The following is a 27,017-nucleotide window of genomic DNA, read 5'->3' as shown; positions in this document are numbered from 1 at the left end:
TGGCAGCTCAAAAAACAGATTAAGTGTGTACCAAGAGGGATGTCATGACCCTGCACCTTTACTCAATCCAGGAAGAAAAATGAAACAAACAAGCTTTCCCTCCCGCACTGTAATGCGCTTGGGTCATTGGGGTTGAAGGGGAGGGTGGGAGGTCTCAGCAAGCCATCTTTCAAGTATCTCTCACTCCAACTTCTTGGATGAAGTACAAGAGCACATGGGACTTCCCTGCAACTGTTGTTATGTAGTTCTATAAAATCTAATACATGCTGAATCCTTTATTTTGGTCTAAGATTGCTCACTAAGTCTGCTATTTATTGCAGTGCTTTAATTTGGTTTGGGCTTCTGCCAAACTCGGTGTCTGCACGAGAGCATGGAAACCTTACTCCACTCTGAGAGATGCAGGATGTCTGTGTAAACTCCGCAAGTTTGCTTGAATAGCTTGGGTTTAGAACACCTGTGCAATGTGATTAACCGTTTGTATTCTTTACATTCAAGTGGGCTCTGTTACAACTCCTCTAGTAGTTGCTTGAGCAAGAGTCATTTAATCGTTTACCTAATTTTAATCTAATCCTTATACGCCACCCCATTCAAACTACCTCCTTTCATCTACACTTTTTGTCCATTTTATTAGGTCCATTTACCAAACAGGAGCACTTTGTAGTTCTACAGTTACAGACTGTAGTCCATTTAGTCCAGTACTGTAGTCCAGTTTGTTAGCCCCTTTTTACCCTATTCTGCAATGGTCAGGTGATGTGTTAGTGTGTGTTGCTCTGGTACAAGTAGATCAGAAACAGCAGTGCTGCTGGAGTTTTTCAACACTTTGCCCACTTACCGTCCATTTTATTGCATCTGTTGCTGCACACTTTGTCTTAGTCATCTTCTAGTTCTTCATCAGTGGTCATAGGATGCTATCCAAAGGATTCTGTTGGCTGGATATTTTTAATTGGGGGACTATTCTCAGTCCAGCAATGACATGAGGTGTCTGAAAAACCCAAGGAGCACTGCTGTGTCTGATCCACTTGTACAACACACATTAACATGCCACCATGTCAGTGTTCCAGTGCTAAGAATGATCCACCATTCAAATAATAATGGTTCTGCACTGGTTCTTGGCAACTGCAAAAACAGGGTGAAAGGGAGATAACAAAAAGGACAGAGAAACATATGGACCACAGAACTACATAATGCATATGTATGGTAAGCGGAGCTGATAAAATGAAGGAGTGTAAAAACAAGGAGATGGTTTTAATAAAGTGGCCAGTTGGTGTATATGACACTGCATTCAAAGTACTTATCATGCTTTTATTTATATAACACTTTTCATGTGGAGAATGCAGGTAGAATACAAAGCATACAAAGTGCTATCCAGACAGGTGATAAAGCTTAAAGAGTTTTAATTAAATGCTAAGTTAAAGAGATAGGTTTTTAAATATTTCTTAAATGTGTGCACTGGGTTTGACTGTCTAATGTCCTAAGTTGGACTTGAGTCCCATTTTAGAAGCATAATAACTGAAAGAGGACACTCCACATTTTCTGTATTTTATGGAAGGTATTTGTAGAAGGTCAGTATCTTCATATCTAAGAACACGTGCTAAAAATAAACAGACTGTAACTGTGTAGAGTGATGATGAGGCGGACGCATGTGCAGAGACAAGCGAGATTTATTAAGTGCAAATCCAAAATCAGGGTCAGAACAGTCCATGGTCAGAGAGCCAATACGGAGAGCTGGAGGTACAGACATGACAAAAATGAACACAGAACTCCAAACAGGCCAGAAATAAACAAAACACTTTGAACACAAACCTTACATCAAACATACAAACAAGCATACATCAAACAAAGACCAACAAACACAAGGGGCAAACACAGGGCTTAAATATACAAGGGCTAACGAAAGTTCACAAGACACAGGTGGAAAACAGGTGGGAACAATCACGGGCGGAGTCAGAAAACAAGGGGGCCGGACTAGGAAGGAACCGAAACAAAGAAGCACATGGACATGTAAACAGACGCACATGGACAACTGAAAAACAACAGGACAGCAGTGGACAGGACTGGGAGAGGCCAATTGTGACACAGAGAAACACTCTGTGATGTAAGCAGGTGCTTTTACGGTCATTCAGAGCCTTAAAAACTAGTAGCAGAACTTTAAAATCTATCCTGAAATATGCAGACAGTCAGTGCAATTGTTTTAAAGCTGGAGTGATATGAGCTCTCTGTTTTGTTTTTGTTAGGATGCATGCTGCCGCATTTCGTACAAGTTGTAAAGGATAGACTGTTTTCTTAGGGACCCGAGTAAGAAGAGCATTCCAGTAATCAACTCTGCTCATAACAAAAGCATGAACAAGTTTCTTTGCGTCACTCCAGGATAGAAAAGTCTGAACTTTATAAATATTTCTCAAAAGATAAAATACTTTATTGACTGCGTTTCCACATGGGACAAAACAGAACTCAAAGTCTAAGATTACACCCAGATTTCATATTTCATGTTTGGTATTTGAAGCTAAAGAACTGAGTTTCTCATAAAGTAGCTTTCTCTGAGGTTTAGTACAAAGGATCAGTATTTCAGCTTTTTCATGATTTAAAAGTACAAAATTTTGTGACATCTACTGAGAAATCTCTGACACACACCTGGCAAACCTGTCAACAGAGGCTTAATCATCAGAAGAAATGATAATATATAATTGTGTGCCATCAGCATAGCTATGAAAATTAATGTTTCTTAATTACATTACCTAAAGGTAACAGGTACAAAGAGAAAAGCAAAAGCCCCAGAACTGATCCTTGTGTCACTCCACAAGAAATATTACATTTTTTTGATGAATGATTAATTGAAACCATGAGGCCTACCCAGTATTCAAGATGGTGGTTAAGAGTCTCGTGATCAGCGGTATCAAAAGCTGCACTAAAATCAAATAAGACCAAAATAATAGGATCTTGTGCGTCAGTGTTGAGCCTGAGGTCATTCACAGCACAAACCAATGCTGTGTCAGTACTATGGTTAGAATGAAAATCTGATCAAAACTTGTTTGCTATTAGGTATGCATTTAATTGTGTCAAAACAGCTTTTTCTAAGATTTTACTATGTAGTATGGAAGGATCCTTGTTACTCTTTTTTGGAAAAGGATGTCACTCAGTGAGACCAAAATGTGGCCCAGTCCTTTCCTCTTTAGAACTGAGTGAGTGATTATGCATATTCAACTCTATTTAATAATGAGCTGGATAAAACTTGGCTTTCATAGAATCAATTCTTCTAGGACAATATGCCACTTTCAATGTTCTTAAAAAGCAAAAGAGAGAGAGAGAGAGAGAGAGAGAGAAGAGAGAGAGAGAGAGAGAGAGAGAGAGAGAGAGAGAGAGATAGAGAGAGAACTTCGTAGCATATACATGAAGCCTTTAAATGTAAAGTAATACACAATAGCACTCCCACTCAAATATAAACTTTCTTGGGATTATGTAGCTATAAGAAAAACACAATTTTATTTTCATTTGAAGCTTATTTTTTTGCTTGCGATTTTTTGTTTACTACTACACGTTGTATTGTAGAGAGATGATCTTAAAAGGAGAAATACAATCTGAAAATAATTTAAAAGGATTTCTTGGTCTTCTTTCTTGGCAAAAAAGTGCAGCTGCTGTGTCTGTGATTTAAGTGCATTTGCGGCACATTTCTAATGCTGTCAGTTTCAATCTTGTCCATGTGAAAGTGAACAGAGAACATTCCATGGTCTGGACTCTTCTACTGTAGGAGACTGAGGCTGAGTGTAAGTTGAAAATGGCCTGCGCTGTACCACTTAGTTAATTCCTCCAAATGTTGTTTTGATCTTGTGCATAAACTTGGACTCTGGGGAAATGTTCTGCCATTGTAAACAGTTCATGATGAGAAAACAGCAGTTCTTATTCATAAACATGTGGGTAAGTGAGGATACCTCAAATCGGGTTGAGATTATTATGACATTGTTGAAGATTATCTTGTAAAATTACAGAGACTTATAAAATTCCAACAAAAAGATACTGACAGTCAACCCTGAGAAAATACTCTACAGGAAACAGCAGGATCAATTTTGCTGTTGTACATTACGCTATACATTGGACGGGATGCAAGTGAGTAATTACTAGACCTATGCATGTATGCCCTCTTCTGGATACACTGAAGTCCTCAATGTTCACGCAATATGACAGGACAACACAACAGGTCTAATACTAGAAAATATAATTACTCAACGTTTAAATTCCATTAGGAATGGCGTTACAACCGGTTATAATGAGCTGGTACCAAACGATTTATTTGCTTATTTATTTATTTATTGACGTCAATAAAAATGCATTAGTGTAAAAGATATTTAACAGTAAAACAGAACACACACACATTACTCCAATCAGCTCTGCAGCTGATCTGCTTAGAGTAGTTATTTTGAAATGGACCAAAAAGCTTATGGCAACTACATAAAGCTTGTTGAACAAGGTCACACTCAGTGTGTCATGAAAACATGAACAGAGTGAGCTCCTGCAGCAAACGCATTACAACGAAAACAAACAAAAAGTAGAGATGTTGACAAAATCATCCTTCTCTCACTATAAGTCCTTTAGAATGAAGCAAGAACAGCTAGTGAATATAATCAGATTCTGACCAAGTCAGATTAAATCTATAGTTGATTAGCTTTGGAACAGGAACCAAGAGAACATAAACACTATGAGTGTACATTGACTACACAATTTTCAATCTGCTCTCATTTCTGTATTTAAAAGGCTGCATTACTTTAACAGAATAAGATTGACATGTAAATGCTTTAATGAGTTAACATGATAGGAAATTAATTTTGTTTAACTTTTTTACATTCAAAGTCAATAATTTTACTGAGTAAAATATAGCAGTGGGTCCAGTAAAGCAATTCCTTCATTCCTCCCTTAGCCAAAACGTTGACTAAAACCCCCTGCAAACTGTGCAATAAAACTGGTCATATAAATTTACTGCATGGTCCTCTGCAGCCTTGCAGATTAAAGCACTGATACATTCTCATATGTTGGTAAATTAACCCTTTTACAAATTATATAAACTATTCCCAATGCTCAATGTGGTGCCAGCAGTTCATTCAGTTTTGTCTTGTATAGGAACCATGGTGTTTGTTTAATCAAACATATCTGTTCCGTACCTTTTGTGAGCTGGTCATTCAGTATATACTAAAAACAGAAATTGATTTTTAAAGGGAATGTACTCACTATCACATACTGTAGAAGATGATGCTAACAAAATCTTTACCTAATTCCGTAACAGAATTAATTAATTAATTAATTATTGCTCGTTCTGTTAGAGAAATCTATCAGTGACTTAGTCTTCTTATAGATGGCATGAGTTGTCAGTCATCCCACGCTGTACTCCTACTTGCCTTTCAGACATGTTGTGTCAGTGGTCAGTTTCTGACATATTTGTGCAAAATGTCTGATATTGTCAGAACTTTGTATTTGACAGTCTTTGATGACAAAAACACACTAAATCACTAAATAAGCTATCAGTGATGACATCATCTTAAGTATCCTAAGATCACTGATTTTACTTCACAAGCAAAGAGTTCTTTCACAATTTGCTATTTGTATCTGCATGAGAATCATCATGTCAAAAATACTAGAATGTGTACCTGCCTTAGTAAGAACTACATTCTTGGTCCTTGGACATCATACCATATGGATATGTCCTACTGCACTGGACAATGATAGCCAATCACAGTCCTGGTGAGCTATGTTATGTGCTTTGTGATTTTCCCCAATGCAGCACACTGAATTCAAATCATCAGTGAATCATTAAACCCATCATGAGCATAATTAGCTAATGATGTGACTCCGGTTAAACAAAAACACAATACTGTGAGTTTCCAGAACTGAATGTTGGGAAACACTTAAACCACAAATATTGTTAAAGCAGCCTAGAACTTTTTGTGCCGCTGGAGGTACTAATGAGAAATGTTCTGCTCAATGACAGATTAAGGCCATTGTCCATCAATTAATAGTAGAGTACTCACCTATGACCCTAATCCTAACCTCACACATTGAAAAACTGAGCCTCATAGACCAATACCTTTGGAAGGTTTTCTTAAATTTGCTCTTGGCCCTAAGAAAAAGTCCACATCAGATTCATGACATGTTCTTAAACCGCAGAACTGTTCGCACCTTTGTGCTCTTGAGTGTGTGCAAATTCTGTTCTTACCTCAGAATAAATCCCAAATAAGAAAACATTGGTGAATGTCAGAATCTTAAAGAAAACTGCATAAGTAGCTTTTAGGCAGAAATTTCTTCTTAAGAATGGTTGGTGAATGAGGTCCATTACATTTTTATCTTTTTATCTCAAAGGGAAAACCACAAAACTCCATTTGGCATTATGGGTACTGGGGGCTGATGCCAACCTCCAATATTTTTCATGTGAATATCGGCTGACACCAATAGATAAACATTTATAAAATGAAAAATATAAAATAGGCACATAATGAAATGAGGAATATGGCAAAGGAGACCCCAGACTGTTGAGCAGCTGAAATCCTATATCAAGCAAAACTGGGTGAGAATGGGAAAACATTTTACTTTCAAAACTACAGTACTTGATCTCCTAAGTTCCCAAACGCTTAAAAGAAGAGGTGATGCAACACAGTGCAAAACATGTTCCTGTCTCAACTTTTTGTTAATATGTCATTAGCATCAAATTCAAAATGGGCATATATTAAAAACAATGCAATTTCCCAGTTTCAGTATGTGATATGTTGTCTTTGTACAATTTTCTAATAAATACAGGGTTTAAATGATTTTCACATCATTACACATCTTTTATGTACATTTACACAAAATGTCTAAAATTAGAATCAGGTACATAACATCAGCTGCAAATGATTAGAACATCGATAGAGAGGATTTTGGAGGGGCCTGCCTTATTTAAACCTTAGACATTTAGATTGATTTGCTCCTGATTGTTGAAGTAAGTAGTATCACCATGTTGAGATGCAAATAGCTCTCTGAGGCCTTCAGAAAGAAGGTTGTAGATGCAAATGAGTCTGGGAAGGGATTTAAAAAGATCTCAAAACAATTAGAAATCAGCCATTCCACTATCTGGAAAATAATTTACAAGTGAAGAACATTTAAAACAACTGCCAACATAGCCAGGTTAGGCAGTCCAAGTAGTATAGCCAAAGAACAGCCTGCAATATGCGTAAAGAAGTCTCCAATAATCCAAAAATGTCATCATGGGACCTACAGGCAGCTCTTACCACAGTTGATGTCAAAGTACATGCATGTACCATCAGAAAGAGAATGCACAAGTTTGTTTTCATGGGAGGTCTGCAAGGAGGAAAGCCTGGCTGTCAAAAAACATCAGTCAAAGACTAGTTCTCCAGACCACGACTTCTGGAACAATGTGCTATGGACAGGTGAATCCAAAGTTTAACTATTTGGGCATGGTAACAGAAGACAACTGCGAAGCATGGAGGAGGAAATGTCATGGTTTGGGGCCACTTTCAGCAGCAGGGCCTGGCGATCTCTCCACCATAGAATCCACTATGAATTCTTTATCATATCAGAGGGTGCCTGAGGAAAATGTGAGATCATGTGATAAAAAACAGAAGCTGAAGTGGAGCTGGACCATGACAACGATCCAAAACATTCCCAAAAATCCAGCAAGGAATGGCTCAAAGGAAAGAAATGTAGAGTTTTGGAATGACCAAGTCAGATCTTAGTTCAATGGAGATGCTGTGGGGTGATTAATAAATAAATAAATAAATATTATTATATGATGTCATACTTTCACACAACTGTAAATGTTATCTAAACCTCTTCATGAGTACAACGAAAATTCAATCAAATATTGTTCAAATCTAATCATTTATGTAATGCCAATGACATTTTAAGGAATTATTTGCCAACACTGATATGATTCCAATTATCATTCATCCTTAGTTCACACTAAAAGAGCCTTCAACACCATACAGGGTTGTCAAAAGTATTTGCCGCTCCCTGGTGTTCTCTGTTACAGAAAATTCATTATTGTGAATGGGTTTAGAACTGGTAAACAAAATGTAATATTAGAAAAGGAGAAAAAAAATAAATAAATAAAGCACATTTTTGTATTTACTATTAAATTTATTGAATGATCCAACAATGAAGTCACCAAATGTCCCAGTAGAACATCCAAGAAACTGCAGATCTTTTAGCTTCAACTAAGGTTAGTGTTCATGACTCCACAGTAAGGAATGGACTGGGCTAAAGTACCATTCATAGAAGAGCAGTAATGCAGAAAACACTGTAAACAAAAAGAAACATCAATGCTCGTCTAACATTTGCATTAAAAAAAAAACAACAACAGCGAAACAAACCCAGGCCCTAAGCTGTGCTACTGACGGACAGGCCAACGTATAACTTTCTTCCCTTTATAACTGCTATTAAAACAAGTTTTGTATTTAACAATAACAATTTTACACCAACATTGAAACACAGTGGTGGTAGTGGGAAGTTGTGGGGATGTTTTGCTGCCTTGGGACCTGGACAACTCACTAATTATTGAAGAAAGCATGCATTCTGATCAGTATCACAGAATTCTTAAGGAGGTGTCTGCTCATCTGTCCACAAGCAGAATCTGAAATATAATCAGATTATGCAGCAAGACAATGACTCAAAACATGAAAGCATATCAGTATCTGAATAACTGAAAAGAAACAAAAAGATTGTTTTGAAGGGGCCCTGTCTGAATCTTTATCCAATAAAGATGCTGCAGCAGGGCCTTCAACAAGCAATTAATTCTCAAAAAACTACCAATGTATCTGAATTAAAGCAGTTCTGCAAAGAAGAGAGGGCGCAAATTCCTCAACAATGTGAAAGCCTGATGTCAAATGATAGGAATGTGGTTTGCAGTTGTTGCTGCTTAAGGTTTATTCAAAAAGTTATTTAAGGGGGCAATTATTTTCTCACATACAGTAGATATCTCATATGTTGGATATCTTTGCTCCTTAAATAAATAAAATAATAATTAAACATGTGTTTTGTGTCTGATTAGGTTTTCATTGTCTAATATTACAATTTGTAATTAATTGCAAAGATGTAAAAGCTTTTACTGTGACAAATATGTAGTAAATGAGCAAATCAGGAAAAGGGTCAAATACTTTTTCATTGAACTGTATGTCTGTGTTTTATTATATTGCCCCAACACTGGAAGAAAAAATATATATTCTTGCTGTTGGCAGATACAGTTAGTAGAGTGACTAATTAAACGTCTATATTTAAAAATTTTTAACTTTGCACTGATACTAGCCTCAGTCCAGTGTTAGCAACTTGGCAAAAAGATGATTCTTAAATGGTACAATTAACATCACACTGACCCCTCGTTCTCATAGTTAAGACAATGTTAATGGGAATTCCACAGATTTTTGAATCTTACTATACGACTTAGTTGGCGAGATGTAAACAAAGTATTGTCATGTGAAATGTTTCACTGTAGTGAAATTTATTGACTCTTCTTTTTCAGTGGTGGCGATGACAACCAGGGGTTGCCATATTTACAACACAAATATATTAATTTCCTATCCAAAATGATTACTGAGCCTACAGGTGTCTTCTGAGTTTTTATATGTAAATTGATTTTGGTAAAATAGTGGTAAAATAAAAAATAGAAATATGTTTTGCCTCACAAAACCCTGTGTGGACATTTCTCCAATGGACAGATGAAAGAAATAAATACATTTTTAAAAAGGCCAAAACTTTATTTTCCATACCATCAAAAATAATGCCTTGAGTATCAGACAGCTTCACATCAAATCACCCTGAGTCACTGTGTTTACATCTTAGCACATTATTCATTCATAAATTCTAAAAGATCAGTAGAAACCCCCGTTATGATATGATTTTAGGAAACTGTGCCCATATTTTGGGATTCAGGGTAAACTCTGTATTACATTTTAGTTTTCAGTTACAAAAATCGAAACTCACGCCTTCACAGAAATCTGGACCGGAGGGTAGCTTTCTGTTGTATTTTGCGTGTGTTTTTACAAGTGTATAATCTTGCAAATAAGAACACCCATATTGAACTACAGACATATTTATTCAACAACACCAACCAAACACAGGGAAGAAGGATAAAAATAAAGAATAAACTACAATGACGACACTCTCAATCTTCCGGGAAACTTATAGAAATCCTTCATATACCTGGTATTAGACACAGCGTTTTATTGCTAAGGCGTTTGTGTTTAAGAGACTCGGTAAATGCACTGAACTGCTCTAATAAAACGCTGAGGCTCGGCTCGGAGCTCCCAGGTTAAGCAGCACTTCCCAAAGAGGATCATCAGTCCATTCTCTCAAAGCAGTCGCCTGGCTGATGACGTGTTTCCGCCGGGTTGCGTGTGGACTTTTACAGTAACACGTGTAATTCAGCGGTGAGAGGAAAGTCACGGCTTTAGTCTTTATTTTCACTGAATAAGAGGGTTTTCAGCCGCAAATCAGAATGACGAAACCGAAATTCAAGGGCAGGAGTTCCATAAATCCGTCCAACTCCAGCAGTAATCCCGGTAAGACTCCACTCTTTCTCTCTCTCTCTCTCTCTCTCAGCCTGGATGTAAACAGATAACGACGCTAAAGCTAAAGTCAAAGCAGATGCACAGAAACCAGGGTTACATTAACATGAAGTGAAATTGGGGAAGCATTTCTGTGTATGATGCATAATAGGAGATTAGGCCGTTTTTTGTTTATTCATAAAATGTTCGCATGCGCACTTGATGTTTAGCATGCTTAGCTGCCAGGCGCACGGCTCTCTCTGACCAGCTTCTGAGTTCAGCCTGCTGTCTGATTTCCTCTGCTGAGTCTGATCTCAGACCGTGTAGGATCAGTAGATTGTTACCTTGTCTAAATTCACGCGTTCAGACAGATAGACTAACCTATGACTCCCCTGGGTTGTTTACCTTTTTTCAGCTCAGGCGTAGTGACTAATAAAGACTTCAGTTACTTCAACACTGTCACACTTGATCTAATGGCCTGGCCTGAGCGTTCGTTGTACAGTGTATGACATGAGTACAATGGGACCAAGATGTAAAAGATCTTTTCTTTTTTTGGCTAGTCAGTTCTAACTGTCTTGTGTAAGCTTTCTGGTTCAGTGTAGACTTATCCTGTTCCAGAAAAAGTATGTAGTACCTACTTTCTCTCACATTCATTTCTTTAGTTTTACCCACTTTAACAGCATCTGTGTTACTTATTCATTTTCCCTAGATCGGGTAAAAGGAACTGGAGGGAACAACATGAGGGACCGTGCCACTATCAAGCGTCTGAATATGTACCGGCAAAAACAGAGATGGTAGTTATATGGTGTTTAACCTTCACTGAAAGTAGAATAGTCTGTCATCTATGTAGTGATGATATTTTTCTTGTGTAATTTAAAACATAAAATTATTGTTCACTGTATTTTCTTTTTTTTTTTTTTATCAGTAATAACCGGGGGAAAGTCATCAAGCCTTTACAGTATCAGTCTACTGTGGCCCCTGGGACTGTAGCTAGAGTTGAACCCAACATCAAATGGTTTGGTAAGTTTCTATAATGGTCCTTAAGTCTAAAGAAGAAATGAACTATGCTATCAGTAACGTACAGTGAGATACAGTTGCCTTAAGTGGTACTGCCTCTGCAGGTCAAAGGTGAGGCTTATTACTGTACCCTCCATAACACTGTTAATAAAGCAGTTGTTCCATTTCAAGTACTCTGAGATTGACGGTGCTGTCAGGTTTTAGGAGACCTGGCCGCATTCACAGATTTTCTTGTATATAAAATTTTCTTGGCACAAAATAAAAGGGCTGTGTCAGTAGCACAGTTTACATGCTCGACTGCCATGGTAAATGGTTCAGCCCGGGGAAGGTGAAATAAACCTCATATTGTATTTTATCGCATGCATGTTGAAATCTTCCACCTTTCCAGTGCAGTATTTTCTTTATTTGCTTCATTTTGTCGGAGCTTTTAAAAGAACATCCTTTGTACTTTAAATTTACTTTTGTAATTTAGTATTTCAAAACTGTTAAAGTAATATTGGCACTAAAATGACCGTTGATACTATTACATTATATAGGGTGAGTCAAAAGTTAGAAACCACTGAAATGTCCATGAAAAATGCTAGATTGACCTAATCATTGCCATTATGTTGTAGACCAGTGCCTTTTAGTCCTGCTTTTGGGGACCCCCAGCAATGCACAGTTTCAAATATTCATTGTTTCAGCACCCCTTATCCAGCTTATCAACCGATTTTGGGCCTTTCTTGAGCTGGATCAGGTGTGTTGGGTAAGGGAATAGTTGTAATTGTGCAGTGCTTTTGGTCTGATAGTGATGAGATCAATCTAACATAAAGCTTCCTACATATATTTGGGTGACTTTTGACGTCAGTATAAATGTCAACTTGTCAGATGTAAACATTTCAAATTAAAGTGATTCTTTTTAGTTTAAATCATGCCTAATGGCTTGTTTCTTCATTTTTTTTGTTCCTGTAGTCTACTGTTTTTCTGAGTTACCCTTCCAGATAGATTGGTTGGGACACCACGGTTTTGTGGTTTCAGTTAAATTAATGTGCGGTATGCACCCATTTGCAAACAAGTTGGTTGTGGGCATGAGGTCCAAAGAGAGTAGGTAAACTTGTTTGGTACTCTTGTAATTTGTTTTTGTCTCCACTGATACTTATGTAGCTAATACTCGGGTCATCAAGCAGTCATCCCTCCAGAAGTTTCAGGAAGAGATGGGTGCGGTGAAGAGGGATCCATACAGAGTGGTGATGCGCCAGAGCAAGCTCCCCATGTCCCTCCTGCATGACGGAATAAAAGCACATGTAAGAGCACAAATACCAAAACTCTTCTTCTGGTGTCTTACGCTTTTTAAAAACTTGAAAATTGTGCTGTTATTTAAACATGTACCATTTATTTAATTTTGTAACCAAATGTATTATGAGATAGGCTTGCTGTTGATGCTAATAAGACAGTATTTCATGGGCAGTATGTTATGTACCAAATACGTCAGCACTGGTACATTCCTGTTACAACTGATAAGCTGATTTTTAATTTCTCAAAGTTTTTAACTTTACATTCATATGTTTAGAATACAACAAGCAGACTGTGAATTGGATACATTTCCATCAGTTAGGTTAAGGCAAGTACATGAAATAAAAGAGGACAAAATGCATCGATTGAGACATATAATGTGTCTTACGGAAACAATGAGTGTTTTAACTTTTGACTCGTGCTATGAGGGCAACTTGAGTTGTATCTATTGACAGTTGGGGGCTACTATGTATTAACAGCTAGGAAGCATAAAATAAAAGAAAATTAAATTGTTAGTTATTTATATGGCAATTTATATGGTAATTGGTCGTCAGCAGAAAAATTGTAATTTTGGAAATGTTCACCGTGTTGTAATCAATATATTTTATGGTGAGATCCTTGTGAAGGGCTATATCACCCATTTCCCCTCCCTCAAGGCAGACCTAGAGGAAACCTTTCTCTCTGGTATTTCTGAATCCTGTCTCTGCCAACACTAAAGAACAGAGAGAGTAAAACATGCTTGAAATAACACTTAACGTTTTACTTGGTTCCTCGTGTTCCCTCAGCAAATGTTGTTGACTTTCAGTGGGATTTTTCTCCCCCCTTAAACGGTTCCATGTGTTAGTAAGACCCTTCAAGCAGTGTGAGCTGAATGTCCGCTTCCCTTTCATTCTCCTTTTTACACCCATGACACTCTTTTATTTGGTATGCCTGAGGGTTCTGGTGAACAAAAATCTGACATTATGTCCTGTTGTTTTAATGTTTGTGTTGATTTGTGGTGAGTCTTTCTAAGCTCTGACCAACTGCCCTGAGCTGCTTGGATCCAGTGTGTGCTGGCCCAGTGCTGGCCCGCTGTCAGAAGTGTGCGAGTGTGTGCGTGCATGAGTGTCAGTTGGGCATTCTCTGAACATGTTTTTCTTTCTACTCCCTTGAAGGTCTGTATGATGTAGTAGATCGCCACAAATCAGGTTGTTTCACGTAATTTGTGGTTATTGGTACATTTGCCTTTATTGAGAAATGAAATCTTTATCTTTAAAGTTACACATTCTGACAAGAGTTGTAAATTGCTTGTCCATTCTGTATGTTACAACAACAGTATGACTTCCTTTCTGTTTTTGGGGTCATTATGTGTCCTACTTTGGTTTGCCACACCTCTTAGACCCTAATTTATAGCTAGGCAAAGTTGTTTTTCTTGCAATTCATGTGTTGTGGTGGTGTTTTGTTTTCTGTTCTTTGAAATGTTACCTTCATTTCATGGCTGAGCATTAATCCAGCAGTATCTTTTTTAAAAATGCAAAGCTAGTTTATCGTGCCCTTAAAAACATTTGGACCTTCAGAAGAAAAATATTGACATGGCCTGCATACAAACTACAACACTTTGTCCTCTGACCATGGCCATGGTTCCAAAGTAGGCAAACATCATATGGCCTTCCATAAAGCATAATAGTCTCAGGGGCCCAACATGATCTTGTAACACATGGACACTTCCGGGACCACTTTTTAAAAATTTGGTCTTGAATTGCAGCAAGATCTGCCACTAGAAAGGGTACACCACTGTAAAACCTGCCACCAAATTCCTCTAGTCTGTGCTTTTTTTTAATGCCGGGAGTTCAATGGCTTGATATCATTAGCTAACAGAACTATTTTTCCTTTGCAGGAGGTAAAGTTAATTTTTACCACATGTAATGTGTTATCTGTGCATGCAACATAAATCCACGTGCTTAGTTGGATTTTTCCCCCCATGCTGTACACTGAGGCTATGGAGCAGAGATGTCCTGGTACATATACATTTAAAATATTCATGCACTAAGGAAATATTTGCCTTGCATTGCATACAAGGGTACTCTTTAACACAATGCAGCCGGCCATAAATTGTACTGGTGAGTACGCTGCCCTGCCGTGCCTCCTCTGGCTGAGCCATCCTGGCCTTGAAGAGTATGAGAACGATTCAACTCGAAACTCTTAATAGAGCTCAGACGTCAGGCGCAGCTTTTGGAAAAGGCCTGGGGTCATGATGGATGAAGATGAGGAGAAATAGAATGCTGAAAGGGAGAAAAAAAGCCCCACATTTCACGTTTCTCATACTCCATCCTTTCTGTAATCTACCTTTATATTGTTCCAGTGGAGGGAGAGGTTGCGATGACCTTACAATAAGATCCTGTTTGATTTATAATATCTTCATGCCTTTCAGAACTCCAAGGTGCACATTCTGGATACAGAGACATTTGAGACCACATTTGGGCCTAAGGCTCAGAGAAAAAGGCCTAACCTGAGTGTGGGGGAACTGAAAGAGCTAGCTGAGAAGGCTGAGGCTTCAGCTCAGGGTTACAGTGCAGAGAAAGACCGTGACTTGGTGACTGAAGATAGTGGAGTCAGGTGAGAAGGCCCCATTCAATGTCACTTGTAGCTCAAAAGATGGCAAAGATGCATGAGGTCTCAGTCCTGACATAGCAAAGTAGTGCGTAATTCAGTGTTTTCTGTGACCTAACTAATCCTGTGGTGTAAACATGCTGCTTTAGGGAAGAGGCTCGTGAGGAGATCTTCAAGAAAGGACAGTCGAAGAGGATCTGGGGCGAGCTTTATAAGGTAATTCTTTGGCTTTCATGGAGGAATTAGATGGCCACTTGTTCATGTAATTTATAAATCTAAATCAACAATGAGTGATTAAAGGCATTAGGGGCTCAGTTTCTTCAGTTTCACTAGTGGCTTCTCTTTGCAGGTAATCGATTCTTCAGATGTTATCATCCAGGTGCTAGACGCTCGAGACCCCATGGGCACCCGGTCACAGAACATTGAGACCTACCTGAAGAAAGAAAAGCCCTGGAAGCACCTAATCTTTGTGCTCAACAAGTGTGACCTTATTCCTACTTGGGTGACGGTGAGCTTCAAAGTCAACCCATGCATATTTTATTAAGATTTAAATTGTGTTCTTTGTAAAGCATGTAAAGAATATCTACGCTGTATGTCCAAAAGTTTGTGGACATCTACTCATCCAAAGTTTCTTCTGAAATCATCCGTATTAATAGGGAGTTTGCATCCCCATCCCCCTTGTTACCATTACTGCAGCTCCTCTTCTTGTAAGGCATTATATCAGATTTTGAAATTGCATTGCATTGCATTCAACCACAAGTGCATTAGTCAGGCCAGGTACTGATTGTTGGGCAATTAGTTCTGGATCACACATACCACTCCGACTCCAACTAAAGGTGTTCGGTGGAGTGCCATCACTCCAAAGCATGTCCTCCAGATGACACTTGGCATTGGGCATATAGACTTTGGGCTTATCTGTGGCTGCTCTAGATTGTCATATACAATTGGCAATGTTTTCCTATGGAGATTATTTAATATTTAATAAACAATTGGACAGTGGCAGTTACCTTATCCCAACCCTCCTTCTTACTAATGAATTTAGCTACTTTATTTTGTGCCAATTGCTGACACAGGTGTTCAGTTATGCACATGCAGCTTGCACCTCCTTTGCAATCAAATCCTCACAGAAGTTTTCCAACATCTAGTGCAAAGTGCTAATATACATAAAGTGTACTTCAACATTATAGTCTGATAAACTATCAAAATTCATGTTAAATTGTTAAACACGATGGTAAAACCTTAAAACAGCTGTATTATACCCAGTGAGTATTTGAGGACCCTTCCAATTGAATGAATAAGCCATTTGTGCCTCTAAGGAAATACTATGGGAAAATATAAGGCTACGGGAAATATTCATGTGTCAGAAGGAAAACACAGTTTTGCTAAATATATATGACATCAAGGCTTGAATCATGGCTGCAGCCATCTCATGGGCTTTGTTCTGTTCCTTGTGGTGGTATGAACTGGAGACTGGAATCAGTGTACGTTATTTCAGAACCAACTAATTGATTACTTATTGTTTCTAGCCCTGGGAGAGACAGTATAGACATCACTGGACACCAACAGTACATTTACAGGAAAACATTCTCATTTGGGCTTATTCAGGATTAGATTGATGGATGTGTTTTTGGTTGTGTGTGTTTTCTCGCTCATTAGAAACGCTGGGTTGTAGTGCTGTCTCAGGAGTACCCTACACTTGCCTTTCATGCCAGCCTCACCAACTCCTTTGGCAAGGGCTCTCTTATTCAGCTCCTCCGGCAGTTTGGAAAGGTGAGATTTCACCCCTCTTTCAACTATTTGCGGGTTGTTTCATGTATTTGTTCTTGTTCCACTGAAGCAAACAGCAGTGAGTGAGAGGCACAACAAAGACAAGCACCCTGCAGTTACATCAGACTGATTGCTGTTATCAGTTATCTGGTCTATAAAGGCAGCAGAGCAGACATTTGGAGAGCAACTTGGCTCCCTTCCCCATCACCTTCATAGCTACTGGGCTCCACTTCTGTCTTCACATCTGCTTCAGGGCTATTTTTGGGACATTAGCCGTAAACAAAGACTTGGAAGCACACAAAAGGCGAGGGGGGTTGAAAATATAAATTCAGTTGAAAGTTATACAACAGAGGTACTCAAAAGCTCAGGAAAACAACAGCACAAAAATTTCATGGTTACCAAGTGAAGGTATAAATCCAGAAATATAATGACTTTAAAGAGGCTTGCATAAGGTGTGTATCCAATTGTGCAGATTTTTTTCCCTGTGGTTTTCCCCTATTATAAATGCTTCAGACATGAATAGAGAGGGGAACGTTTTCAAATGTAACTATTTTTTGTTGATCTTTTGGGTAGGTAGTTAAGGTATTTAGATCTTGGTATTTTTATTTTTAACTGTTCTGGCTAAGATCAAACTGTAAATAGTTTTAGACCGTATTCACAAAGCAGCATGTTACACAGTTGATTTTTATATTTGATATTCAGTTAAGAGTTTCTTGCTATTTCTGACACATTATTTCGGTTTGAATTGTGGGCACCATTTCTTAAATGCCCTACTAAACTATTTGGAGAAACTTAATTGACCTACCTATTAGACACAGTTGGCATAGTGCTCACTGATTACAAGCCCAATTCCAGTAAAGTTGAGACATTATGTAAAACAAATAAAAACAGAATACAATGATTTGCAAATCCTTTTCAACTTTTATTCAATTGAATACACTACAAAGAGAAGATATTTAATGTTCAAACGGATAGTATTTAGTGCTATTTGGAATTGGGGTTGTAAATTGGCTTCCAGCTTTATTACTGGAATTTGTGTTTTACTATTAGCTGTAGAGTCCTACATGAACCTATGATTTAGATTTCAACATAGAGCAATGTTGGTGATGTTGATTGAGAAATTCTTGCAAATATATGTTTTCTATGTTAGGTTTGAGTTGGTCTGTACTGTGTTGGATGTTTTTCTCTCCAGTCAGAATCAGAGCATATTTTAAATCTTCTTTAGTTAAGCCTCAGCAAGCATCAGTGCACAATCTAGCTTGTGATCTGAGCATTTTATCGGCATCCTTTCCAGTTTTTTTAAATTAGTTACTCCTTATCTTTGTTGTTCATTTAGTCAAATAAAACTTTTTAAAAATGATTGTATATCTCACAGTTTTAATACCCAGCTTCTTTCATGGTTAGGGTTAACACTAACCCTACTGTCATGGTCTTCTTTTTGCTGCCATGCAGACTTCTATCATCACTATGTGGTCTGAAACATCTCTGTAGTCATGATCAAGCAGTGCAGTACAATTCATCTTCTTGTTCTTCTCCAGCTACACACAGACAAGAAGCAGATCAGTGTGGGTTTCATTGGTTACCCCAATGTAGGAAAGAGCTCCATCATCAACACCCTGCGCTCCAAAAAGGTCTGCAATGTGGCGCCCCTCGCTGGTGAGACCAAGGTAGGAGTTTCTAAAAATAAGGGGAGTGCTTACTTGCATGATTAATCATCATTAGCCAAATCATGGACGTTAAGTGATTTAAACATTTTTCTTATACGTCACGTTAAACAACTTTGACTTTGTTTATTGCAGAGCACACTAGTGATCAAAAGATTACATACAAGTTAGACACAGCATCAGTTTATTACGTGTTAGCATTTTAGATGTATTAGGTTTACAGCTGTTCAGTTTTGGCTGCAACAGGCTTGTATTTATTCCTGTGTGAAAATGGCCTGTTTACCCCATTCCAGCTTGTCAGAGCTTTTCCTCTCACTGTACAAACATGGAACTGCATAATGGTTTACAGAACATTTAAAGAGAGAGATTAATGACCAAGTCAGACAGCTTTCACAGAGCTGTATTCATCATGCATTGAATGGGGTGTCATCCCTGTCTTTATTGATGTCCCCTTGTGGCATGAAGATCTGCTTGCAGAGCGTGCAGTTATGGAATGAGGATGTGCACATGTAAACTGATATGTTCATAGTACAAGCGCATTCAAACTGAATGCTTGCAGCAGAAGCACATGCACGTTCAGACCCAAGACATGTTGGTGGTACCTTCTCATGCGGAACTAAGAAGTACTTGTGGTACCTTCACATGCAGACAACAGCTTCACATAATTTTAAAAAGTTATCTAGTAGCAGCCTTACGCTCTGCCCATGCCCCCCCCCCCTTATAAGACGGACACACGAGTTCAGTATGCGCTTGGGTATAATGTGGTTTGTTTTTTTTTTTTTTTGTTTTTTTTTTTTAGGTTTGAAAACTTGAAGAATATTGTATAGAATCTTAAACATGAGGTCCCTTTTACTTTGTCCAAAAAGCTAGTTATTTTTGACCGTGCAGTTAAAAAGACCCTGTTTCTTGCTCTCCTGCATGTTTGTGCAATTCATCCCCAAAAGGTCCAGTTGTTGGTGAAGGAAGCGGCAAGGCTCGCTGTTATGAAAATACATGAATGAGTGCATGTGATAGTACCTCAACCATGTCTTGGGTCCAAATATGCATGTGCTTCTGCCACCCCACAGTCAAACTTTGTCCAAATTACAAAGTTTTGTCAAAGTTTTCCTTGACTTTAGGAGAACATCTATTTTCCCAAAATATTGAAGAAACTTGACTGCTGTAGTCACAGCGTTATAGCAGTCATGTTATTACTAACATTTGCAGTTCAGAAATTGGTGTGGGGGGAAAACAGCTTTCCAGATTTGTCTTTGCCATTGACCGTTTCTTTCAGTAAGAATATAATCCTACAGCCAATAAATAAATCAGTCACTATACACTCAACTCCATAAGTACAATGGTATGATATAACTCTCACTGCACTAGCGCCCCGAACTGAAATAAAACAGGAAATTCAAGTTCTGCTACTTAACCTCCCCAGATAGCTGTTGTCCAGCAGCTTTTTCAATGAGTAATGAATTGATATATTTCAGTGTGTGCTTGACTGTCTCCAAACCTTTCCTCGAGGAGCCCCAGAATTACCTGTAGTTATTTTGTACCTGACTTGGCTCAGTTAATACTTCTTGTGGTAAAATCAGGTGTGCTGGTAATGGACTCAATATTTGGGGACCTCAAGGAGAAATCTTTTTTGCTAAATTGTTGTTAAAACTTTTAACAACTGAAATTCTTGTTACTTTTTACTTACGGATGTTTATTTGCATTCTAATAACATATAATGTTTTAACAAGCAAGAACACGTGTTGTCCAGGAAGCACAAAAAGTGAAAAAGACTTTAGCGCAGTTCCCTATGTATATATTAATGCATATTTATATATGTTGTCTTTGCAAGGTTTGGCAGTACATCACGCTGATGAGGCGAATTTTCCTTATCGACTGCCCTGGCGTTGTCTACCCCTCTGAGGACAGTGAGACTGACATTGTGTTAAAGGGAGTGGTAAGATGTTTGTCGGTTTCAACATGGCTTTCACAGGTGTACTGTTCTGTATGGTTTCAACAGATCACATTGTGTTATATTTATCACACCCGTCTCCTAGGTCCAGGTTGAGAAGATCCGCAACCCAGAAGATCACATTGGAGCTGTTTTGGAGAGAGCGAAGGCTGAGTACATCCAGAAAACATATCGCGTCCCATCCTGGAGCTCTGCCGAGGACTTTCTGGAAAAGCTGGCCTTCCGGACGGGGAAACTACTCAAGGTCTGGCTTCTGATTGTGAAGGATCGCACAGCATGTTGAAGTGCAGTTCCAGCTCAGTGTTTGTTTACTCTGCGCTTTCAGTAAACAACCCCAGTTTAAGATATACTTAAGCCTGCCAGTGGAAGAAGTAGAACTCGGAGCAGGGCTGGAATCAGTTTGAGCAGCAATATGTGGGCTTTTACTCCTGATTGTTAATGAAAACCTGCTTTTAACTATCTGAAAGTTTCCCATTTAAATGAGAAAAGTATGATAAGTGTTTATAAAAATGGAGTAAAAGGTAAATGAAAATAATAATTCCTGTGCGCTTTTGTAGCTCCCGCGGGTTTTTGGCCAGTATTAGTCAAGGGTGGCAGGCATCTGCATTTGGAAAGAATGAACCGTGTTGCACAGCAGTGATGCTAGTGAAACTTTTCTCTTAGGCTTAATTAGAACACCCAGTGCACAGTTACATCTCTTATCCTTCATAAAATACAGGCACTGCAGACTGAATCACTCTAAAGGATTAATCTAATGATTCTATCAGTTTAATTATTGGTCATAATCAGTTATGATGATATTCAAAAATAACACTAGAATTAAAAATCTTTTTTTGAGAAATTCTGAAATATTTTACTTTGAAATATCCTAATGTGGTTGGTGAGAGCAGCCCTGTTGTTACAGACTGAAAATGTTGAGTTTTTGGTCCCTTTGTGTCCCTTTAAGTTAATGCATGTCAGAAATGCATTAGCAGCTGCTCCTGATATAGGATCGACTTCTTACTCATGATTCGGCCTTTAACACTCTAAGACAAAGGAAAAACCTGGTCAAAGATTGAATTCCTGTAATGCGTTTGGCAGTGGGAAGTCTGTTTAAGCATGTTATTAAATGTAAGCAAACAGTGTTACTAGCATCAAAAGCTTTTTTAGTTGTTGAGGGCTTGGAACTAGAGGGTCATAAATTACATTTTGGGCAAAACAATAGATCAAATTAAAGCTCTTCATGAGCTCTGTATCATGCCAAAATCCAAATGTGAATGCAGTTTTAATGTTAAAGATTATTTTTGGTAATAATAAACGCCTAATGTATGGTTAAAATGTGTTTTTGCTCTCCTGTAAAATTAGTCACACCCCTCTAATTCCAAGCCTTTGTTATGTAGATCCTGACCTATATCAATTGTCATGCACAATGATAGTACATAAAGAAAAACTGGGGTGTAAAGCAGTGTTTTTGTTTAGATTAATAACACTAATCTTGCTACTGTATTTCCTATGTAGGGAGGAGAACCTGACTTGTCCACTGTCTCCAAAATGGTGCTAAATGACTGGCAGAGGGGACGCATCCCCTTTTTCGTCAAGCCGCCTGGATTTGAGATGGATGAAGGGGTAAAATAGAGGAATGATTTATTAATTTTTTGAAACTTTCTGGTTTAATTTAATAACACAAAAGCACTTTCCAAGATGTAGATCTGTACCAAGCAATGCAATGGCTCAGGTGTGAAATGTTAAAACCAATACAGGGCATGGCCATCATGTTGTTTAAATATAACATGTCAATTGATATGATAATTTTCTTCTGACCTGTTAGGACATAGGATTTGGATCAGATGGTGCAAAATGGCATACACATCTGTATGTATCTGTTGTTTATCCTTCCTCTCAGGGTAAGGCACTGCTGCCAATGGAGGCATCTGGAGTGGAAGCAGAGCAGGACGGTTGTGAAGACAGGCCAGAGCAGCAGAGCACAGAGACAACAGAGGACACTGAACAGGATGTCTCACTGCAGCAGAAACAGAAACATGAACAGGTGCAAAGGATCCTGGCCAGCGTCAGACAGAACTTCGGCAAAATTAATGTAGCCCCGGAGTTCAGTGAGGAGGACCTTGTGCCAGTGGACATGCCTGACTTCCTTGACTCTTCAGAATCGGAGGAGGATGAAAAAGATGGGAGTGAGGAGGAGGAGGAGGACGAGAATGTGGAGGAGACTGGAAAGCAAGAAGAGGAGAGTGGAGAAGAAGAATATGGAAAGAAATTGTTTGCAGATGGCCCTTCTGCCAAAGCAGAGGGCAAGAGTGCACGGGAGGTGAACAAAGAGTTGGATGAGAAGATAGCCAAATTGAAGCATTTCCTGGACCGTGCCAAGTCCAAACGCTTTTCTGCCATCCGGTCTGTGTGCCCCTTCATTTTTCTCTCTTGTGCTTTTTTCCCCTTCGTGTGTGCTTTCCTTTGTTCTAACGAGGCAGTGAAACCAGATTCAGGTTCTGTAAGGTGAACTCAGGCCTCCACCTCCAGACTGGCGGGAGCACTGGCCTCATATACTGATTTATGTTGTATTTTCCAGTATCCTATGCGTCATTGCCTTTTTTTTTTTTATTATTCTGACCTACAGATCATGAGGCTAAAACAGACCTGCCAGCACCTCTAAAACCTTGGTAATTAGTTGGGTGTCCTATAAGTAATAAGGTTTCTGTTTTTGTATTCTACAGAATTCCCAAGGGACTTTCTGAGAAGGTGCTTGTTTCAAGTGAAACGAAAACGGCACAGAAGGGCATAAAGAAACCACAACCAAAAGGTACACTGATTTCAATTATAATAGGCAATACTTCAAATACTTTCAGGGTGGGGAACTGAAGACTGGAGTTCAGCATAGTTTGGCAATTTCCCTGCTTATACATGCCAAAGAAACTTGCCAATTAACTGTTGAATCGTGAGTCTGAGCAGTTAAATCATTACACCTTGCGCAGTCCTGTCTGTCCAGGAATGTACATATGAAGTATAATGGTACATGTTCAGATTTGACAAAAAAGCATGTTTTTAGACTCATTAAACCTGCTTTAAAGCATTTTTGTTAATATTTCACCATTTTCATGCAGTAGTTTAGAGTTGTGTAACGGAGTAAATTGTCGCTCTCAGGAAATTTGCATCTTCAAAATAGCAGTTTTACAGGTGACAGAAAGTATGTTCTTAATTTTGAGTAGATGTTAATGGCACAAGGTGCCATGAAAGGTTTTGTCCCGACGGTGACAGTATGTTCAATGGTACGTAATACTATTTTTCCCACTTTAGTTTGGAAACAGGATTAAAATAGATTAATACAACTAGCTTGTATGTGGCCACCACTTGACAGGAAAACAAATCAGGAGAAGGGACCACACTTTCCTACAAATCCTTTTCTGGAGCAGTGCAGGCACATGATGATGAGACTAAAATGTTTAATATTTCAAATGAGCAAATGGTCACACTCATCATTTTCTCTTTGTTCTTCAGCTGTGACGCATGTTGGCAGAAAGAGAAAAGCTCAGGAAGATGAGGAGTCAGCGCAGCCAACCAAACTCACGTCTAAAGAGGTACGTGTTGTTCTCCCAGATCCCCTACTGATGTCAGACATCTCATCCATCTATCTAGACACCGCAGATAGATCTGTGCTCTTGATGGTCTTCTAAGGGTAGAGAGAATGCTTCTGGTCTTCCTCAGTGCACATCACTCTCATTAATCTTCTATCTCTCCATCTTGTACTTTTTTCTCCACAGAAAAGGAGAATGGAGCGCACGCAGAAGGTGAAGAAGGTCGGAGTCCGTTATTATGAGACGCACAATGTGAAGAACAAAAATAAGAACCGGAAAATGCCCAAGGAGGGCAGTACAGGCAGAAGAGTCAAGAGATAAGACCATTTGCTCTGACGTATGCCTGAGCACACACATTTCTATGGACCTGTCTAGTTTGGGACTTGGGGATAGGAGGGGAGGTATAGCGATGAAGAGCATTTACTGTGAGGGTTTGATTGATTCATCTGATTTGAATCATAACTTCACAGATGCACATTTCTTGCACCATCCATCCACATAACAATAATGGTAATGAGCTGCTACACCATCTTTTATGCGTAAAAACCCAAGGACGTTTCACCACTGAATGCTGTTGACAGAAAATTTCATTGTTTAGCAGCACTGAAACTGTTCTCCAGTGTGTGAGAAAATATCAATAAAGTGGACAGAAGTTGACTTTTTTTTTTTATATATATATATTTTATTTTGAAAGCCAGCAGAAAACAGATTTTATCATTTGTAAGTAGTCTGAAGCAGTTATTTTTTGGGGGCAATGATTCCTTCCAGCTGGGCCTAAAAAAAAAAAAAAAAGTTTAGCTTTTCATTTCGGTGTCACATTAAGACACCTATTTGTCTACATAGTAGTTCACAGCCTTTGCTGGCCATACCTTCAGTTGCTGGTTGGTGCGTTTGAGGAACTGGATCTCTTCTGTGTGCTTTTTCTCCTCAACCTGTCGTCGTTCAGTTTCTCGTCTCTCAATTGCCTCACATTTAGCCTTCTGTTCATTTACCTGCCGTTCTAGATCCCTCTTCTCGTTCTCCAAGTCTGAAATCTGACCAGGTACAAGAGGGTAAATTGATCTTACAATACAACACAGTTATAATTCTGTCTATAAAGTATGCGATTGCATTTTCAGGTTTTAGAAAGTAAATAAAAATACAGGGGACTATTTAAAAAGGGATGGCGAGAGAGTTTGGGAAAACAGGTGCCATGCTTACCCTCTGCTCCATGTCTGACTTCCCTTGTTCAGCCTGCAGAGCTTTCCTTATTCCAAAGGCCACACTGCTCTGATACAGGGTCTGATAGGCAGCGATAGTCATACGAATCTCATCTCGCACTCGTAAAAGCAGCAGCCCCCTTTCAGCACAGTTGATTGTGACCTGCCTAATTAACTCATCTAAAGGAAAAACAATGCATGACTTGTTTGTCTCTTGCCTTTGTGTTTTATTAATAGGATTGTTGACCTTTTGCCATGCAGTAAGCAAAGAAGCATTCATGTCTTGTCATTTGTAATTAATAATAATCATTAATAATAATAATAATAATATTCACTCCTGGCTGTGGCTTTTTCTGAACACAACTGAATTTATTTCAGTAAAACATTTTGCATGGTGTGCTGATGCGTCAGTATCAATGTCGCATCTATGTGCAGATAACACAGACAAGTAGGTCACCTGGCTGTTCTAGTAGACACGTTTACTAACCAAAGCATTGAGAGTAAAGCTCTCTGCGGATAGGGCAGATGCTCGTTTCTCTGGCCTGTCTCTGCTGCAGTTTTAGGTCCAGTTGCTCCTGCAGGTGAACAACGTCCATTCGTGTGCAGGGGGTGCTGGACACCTGCTGCACCCAGCGCTGGTTGTTCTCCATCCATTCCCTGCAACATGATTTGTAATTACAATTAAAATATGGCCTAAAAGGAGCACTTTGGAGGTTCTTTGGAGGGAGCCCGTACCTCGGTGGGAGAATGGCATTAAGTATCTCCTCAGTCTGCTGTTTAAGGGCCTCAGCTGAGGGTGACTTTGGTTTCGGTGGAGGTGGCACTGGGCCGGACACGGCCGGCGGCTGCGGACTCACTTTCAGAGGCCGAGCCTGAGTTCAGTGAAGGTGGAAGAGAGAAAGTTACCTGCTTCAGGCATAAGGTCTAACAGCAATATCAACTTTCGATTCCACTGCCTTTTAATGTTGCTCACGACTTCTGCATACAGTTCATGTCAGTGTAACAAACCCAGCTCAGCTCACTAGCTTAACCCAGTTAACTATTTCACTCCGTTATCGTAGCTAACGTTAGCTTAGGTTAACTCACCTTTGGTGATTTTTTGTCTGTATTCTTGCTAACCAACACCGGGTTATCATACTTCAGCAGAGAGTCGGCAGGAAGAATCATGTTCGCAATGTGAGTATAAGATTTTAAAGCCTCACTCGGTTGTGAGCTTGATCTGAAAGTGGAGGTCGGAGTGAATCGGCTGACTGGATCATCCACCCAAGCTGAGTGTTTACAGTTACTATGGCAACCGCTGAACGCTTAAGCTGACCCGCTCCAGCCGTGAAGGACCTCCTGACAACCGAGTTTGTCTTAAAGTGAGAACTGTAAACATTCAAAAATCAGATGTGTATATCACATAAATCAGCTGCTTAAGAACCAGGATAAAATATCGTAACCTTTGCAAGGCACAACAGTGAAGTCTCAAGGAATTCGGT

General features: G+C 39.0%; 2 protein-coding genes across 2 annotated transcripts; one reads left to right on the top strand and one right to left on the bottom strand.

Annotated features, from left to right (window-relative positions):
• The first annotated feature begins 10,306 nt into the window (after positions 1 to 10,306).
• On the top strand, positions 10,307 to 24,994 carry gnl2 (guanine nucleotide binding protein-like 2 (nucleolar)). The gene is made up of 16 exons (XM_017694028.2): positions 10,307 to 10,532; positions 11,227 to 11,311; positions 11,443 to 11,537; positions 12,678 to 12,817; positions 15,217 to 15,401; positions 15,545 to 15,611; positions 15,745 to 15,903; positions 17,052 to 17,165; positions 18,701 to 18,829; positions 20,655 to 20,759; positions 20,860 to 21,018; positions 22,272 to 22,379; positions 22,657 to 23,159; positions 23,480 to 23,565; positions 24,261 to 24,340; positions 24,524 to 24,994. Exons 1-16 carry the CDS (start codon positions 10,469 to 10,471, stop codon positions 24,656 to 24,658), a joined length of 2,214 nt encoding a protein of 737 aa, XP_017549517.2. The 5' UTR covers positions 10,307 to 10,468; the 3' UTR covers positions 24,659 to 24,994.
• On the bottom strand, positions 24,988 to 26,801 carry dnali1 (dynein, axonemal, light intermediate chain 1). The gene is made up of 6 exons (XM_017694029.2): positions 26,623 to 26,801; positions 26,272 to 26,408; positions 26,024 to 26,193; positions 25,538 to 25,716; positions 25,207 to 25,371; positions 24,988 to 25,111 (listed from the first exon to the last, which is right to left on the bottom strand). The coding sequence occupies exons 1-6, from the start codon at positions 26,701 to 26,703 to the stop codon at positions 25,076 to 25,078; spliced, it is 768 nt and encodes a 255-aa protein (XP_017549518.1). The 5' UTR covers positions 26,704 to 26,801; the 3' UTR covers positions 24,988 to 25,075.
• Positions 26,802 to 27,017: the final 216 nt, after the last annotated feature.

This window comes from Pygocentrus nattereri, chromosome 3, assembly GCF_015220715.1.
Source record: "Pygocentrus nattereri isolate fPygNat1 chromosome 3, fPygNat1.pri, whole genome shotgun sequence".
NCBI lineage: Eukaryota > Metazoa > Chordata > Actinopteri > Characiformes > Serrasalmidae > Pygocentrus > Pygocentrus nattereri.
The sequence above is the reverse complement of the archived record's forward strand: the minus strand, read 5'-3'. Positions and strand labels throughout refer to the sequence as shown.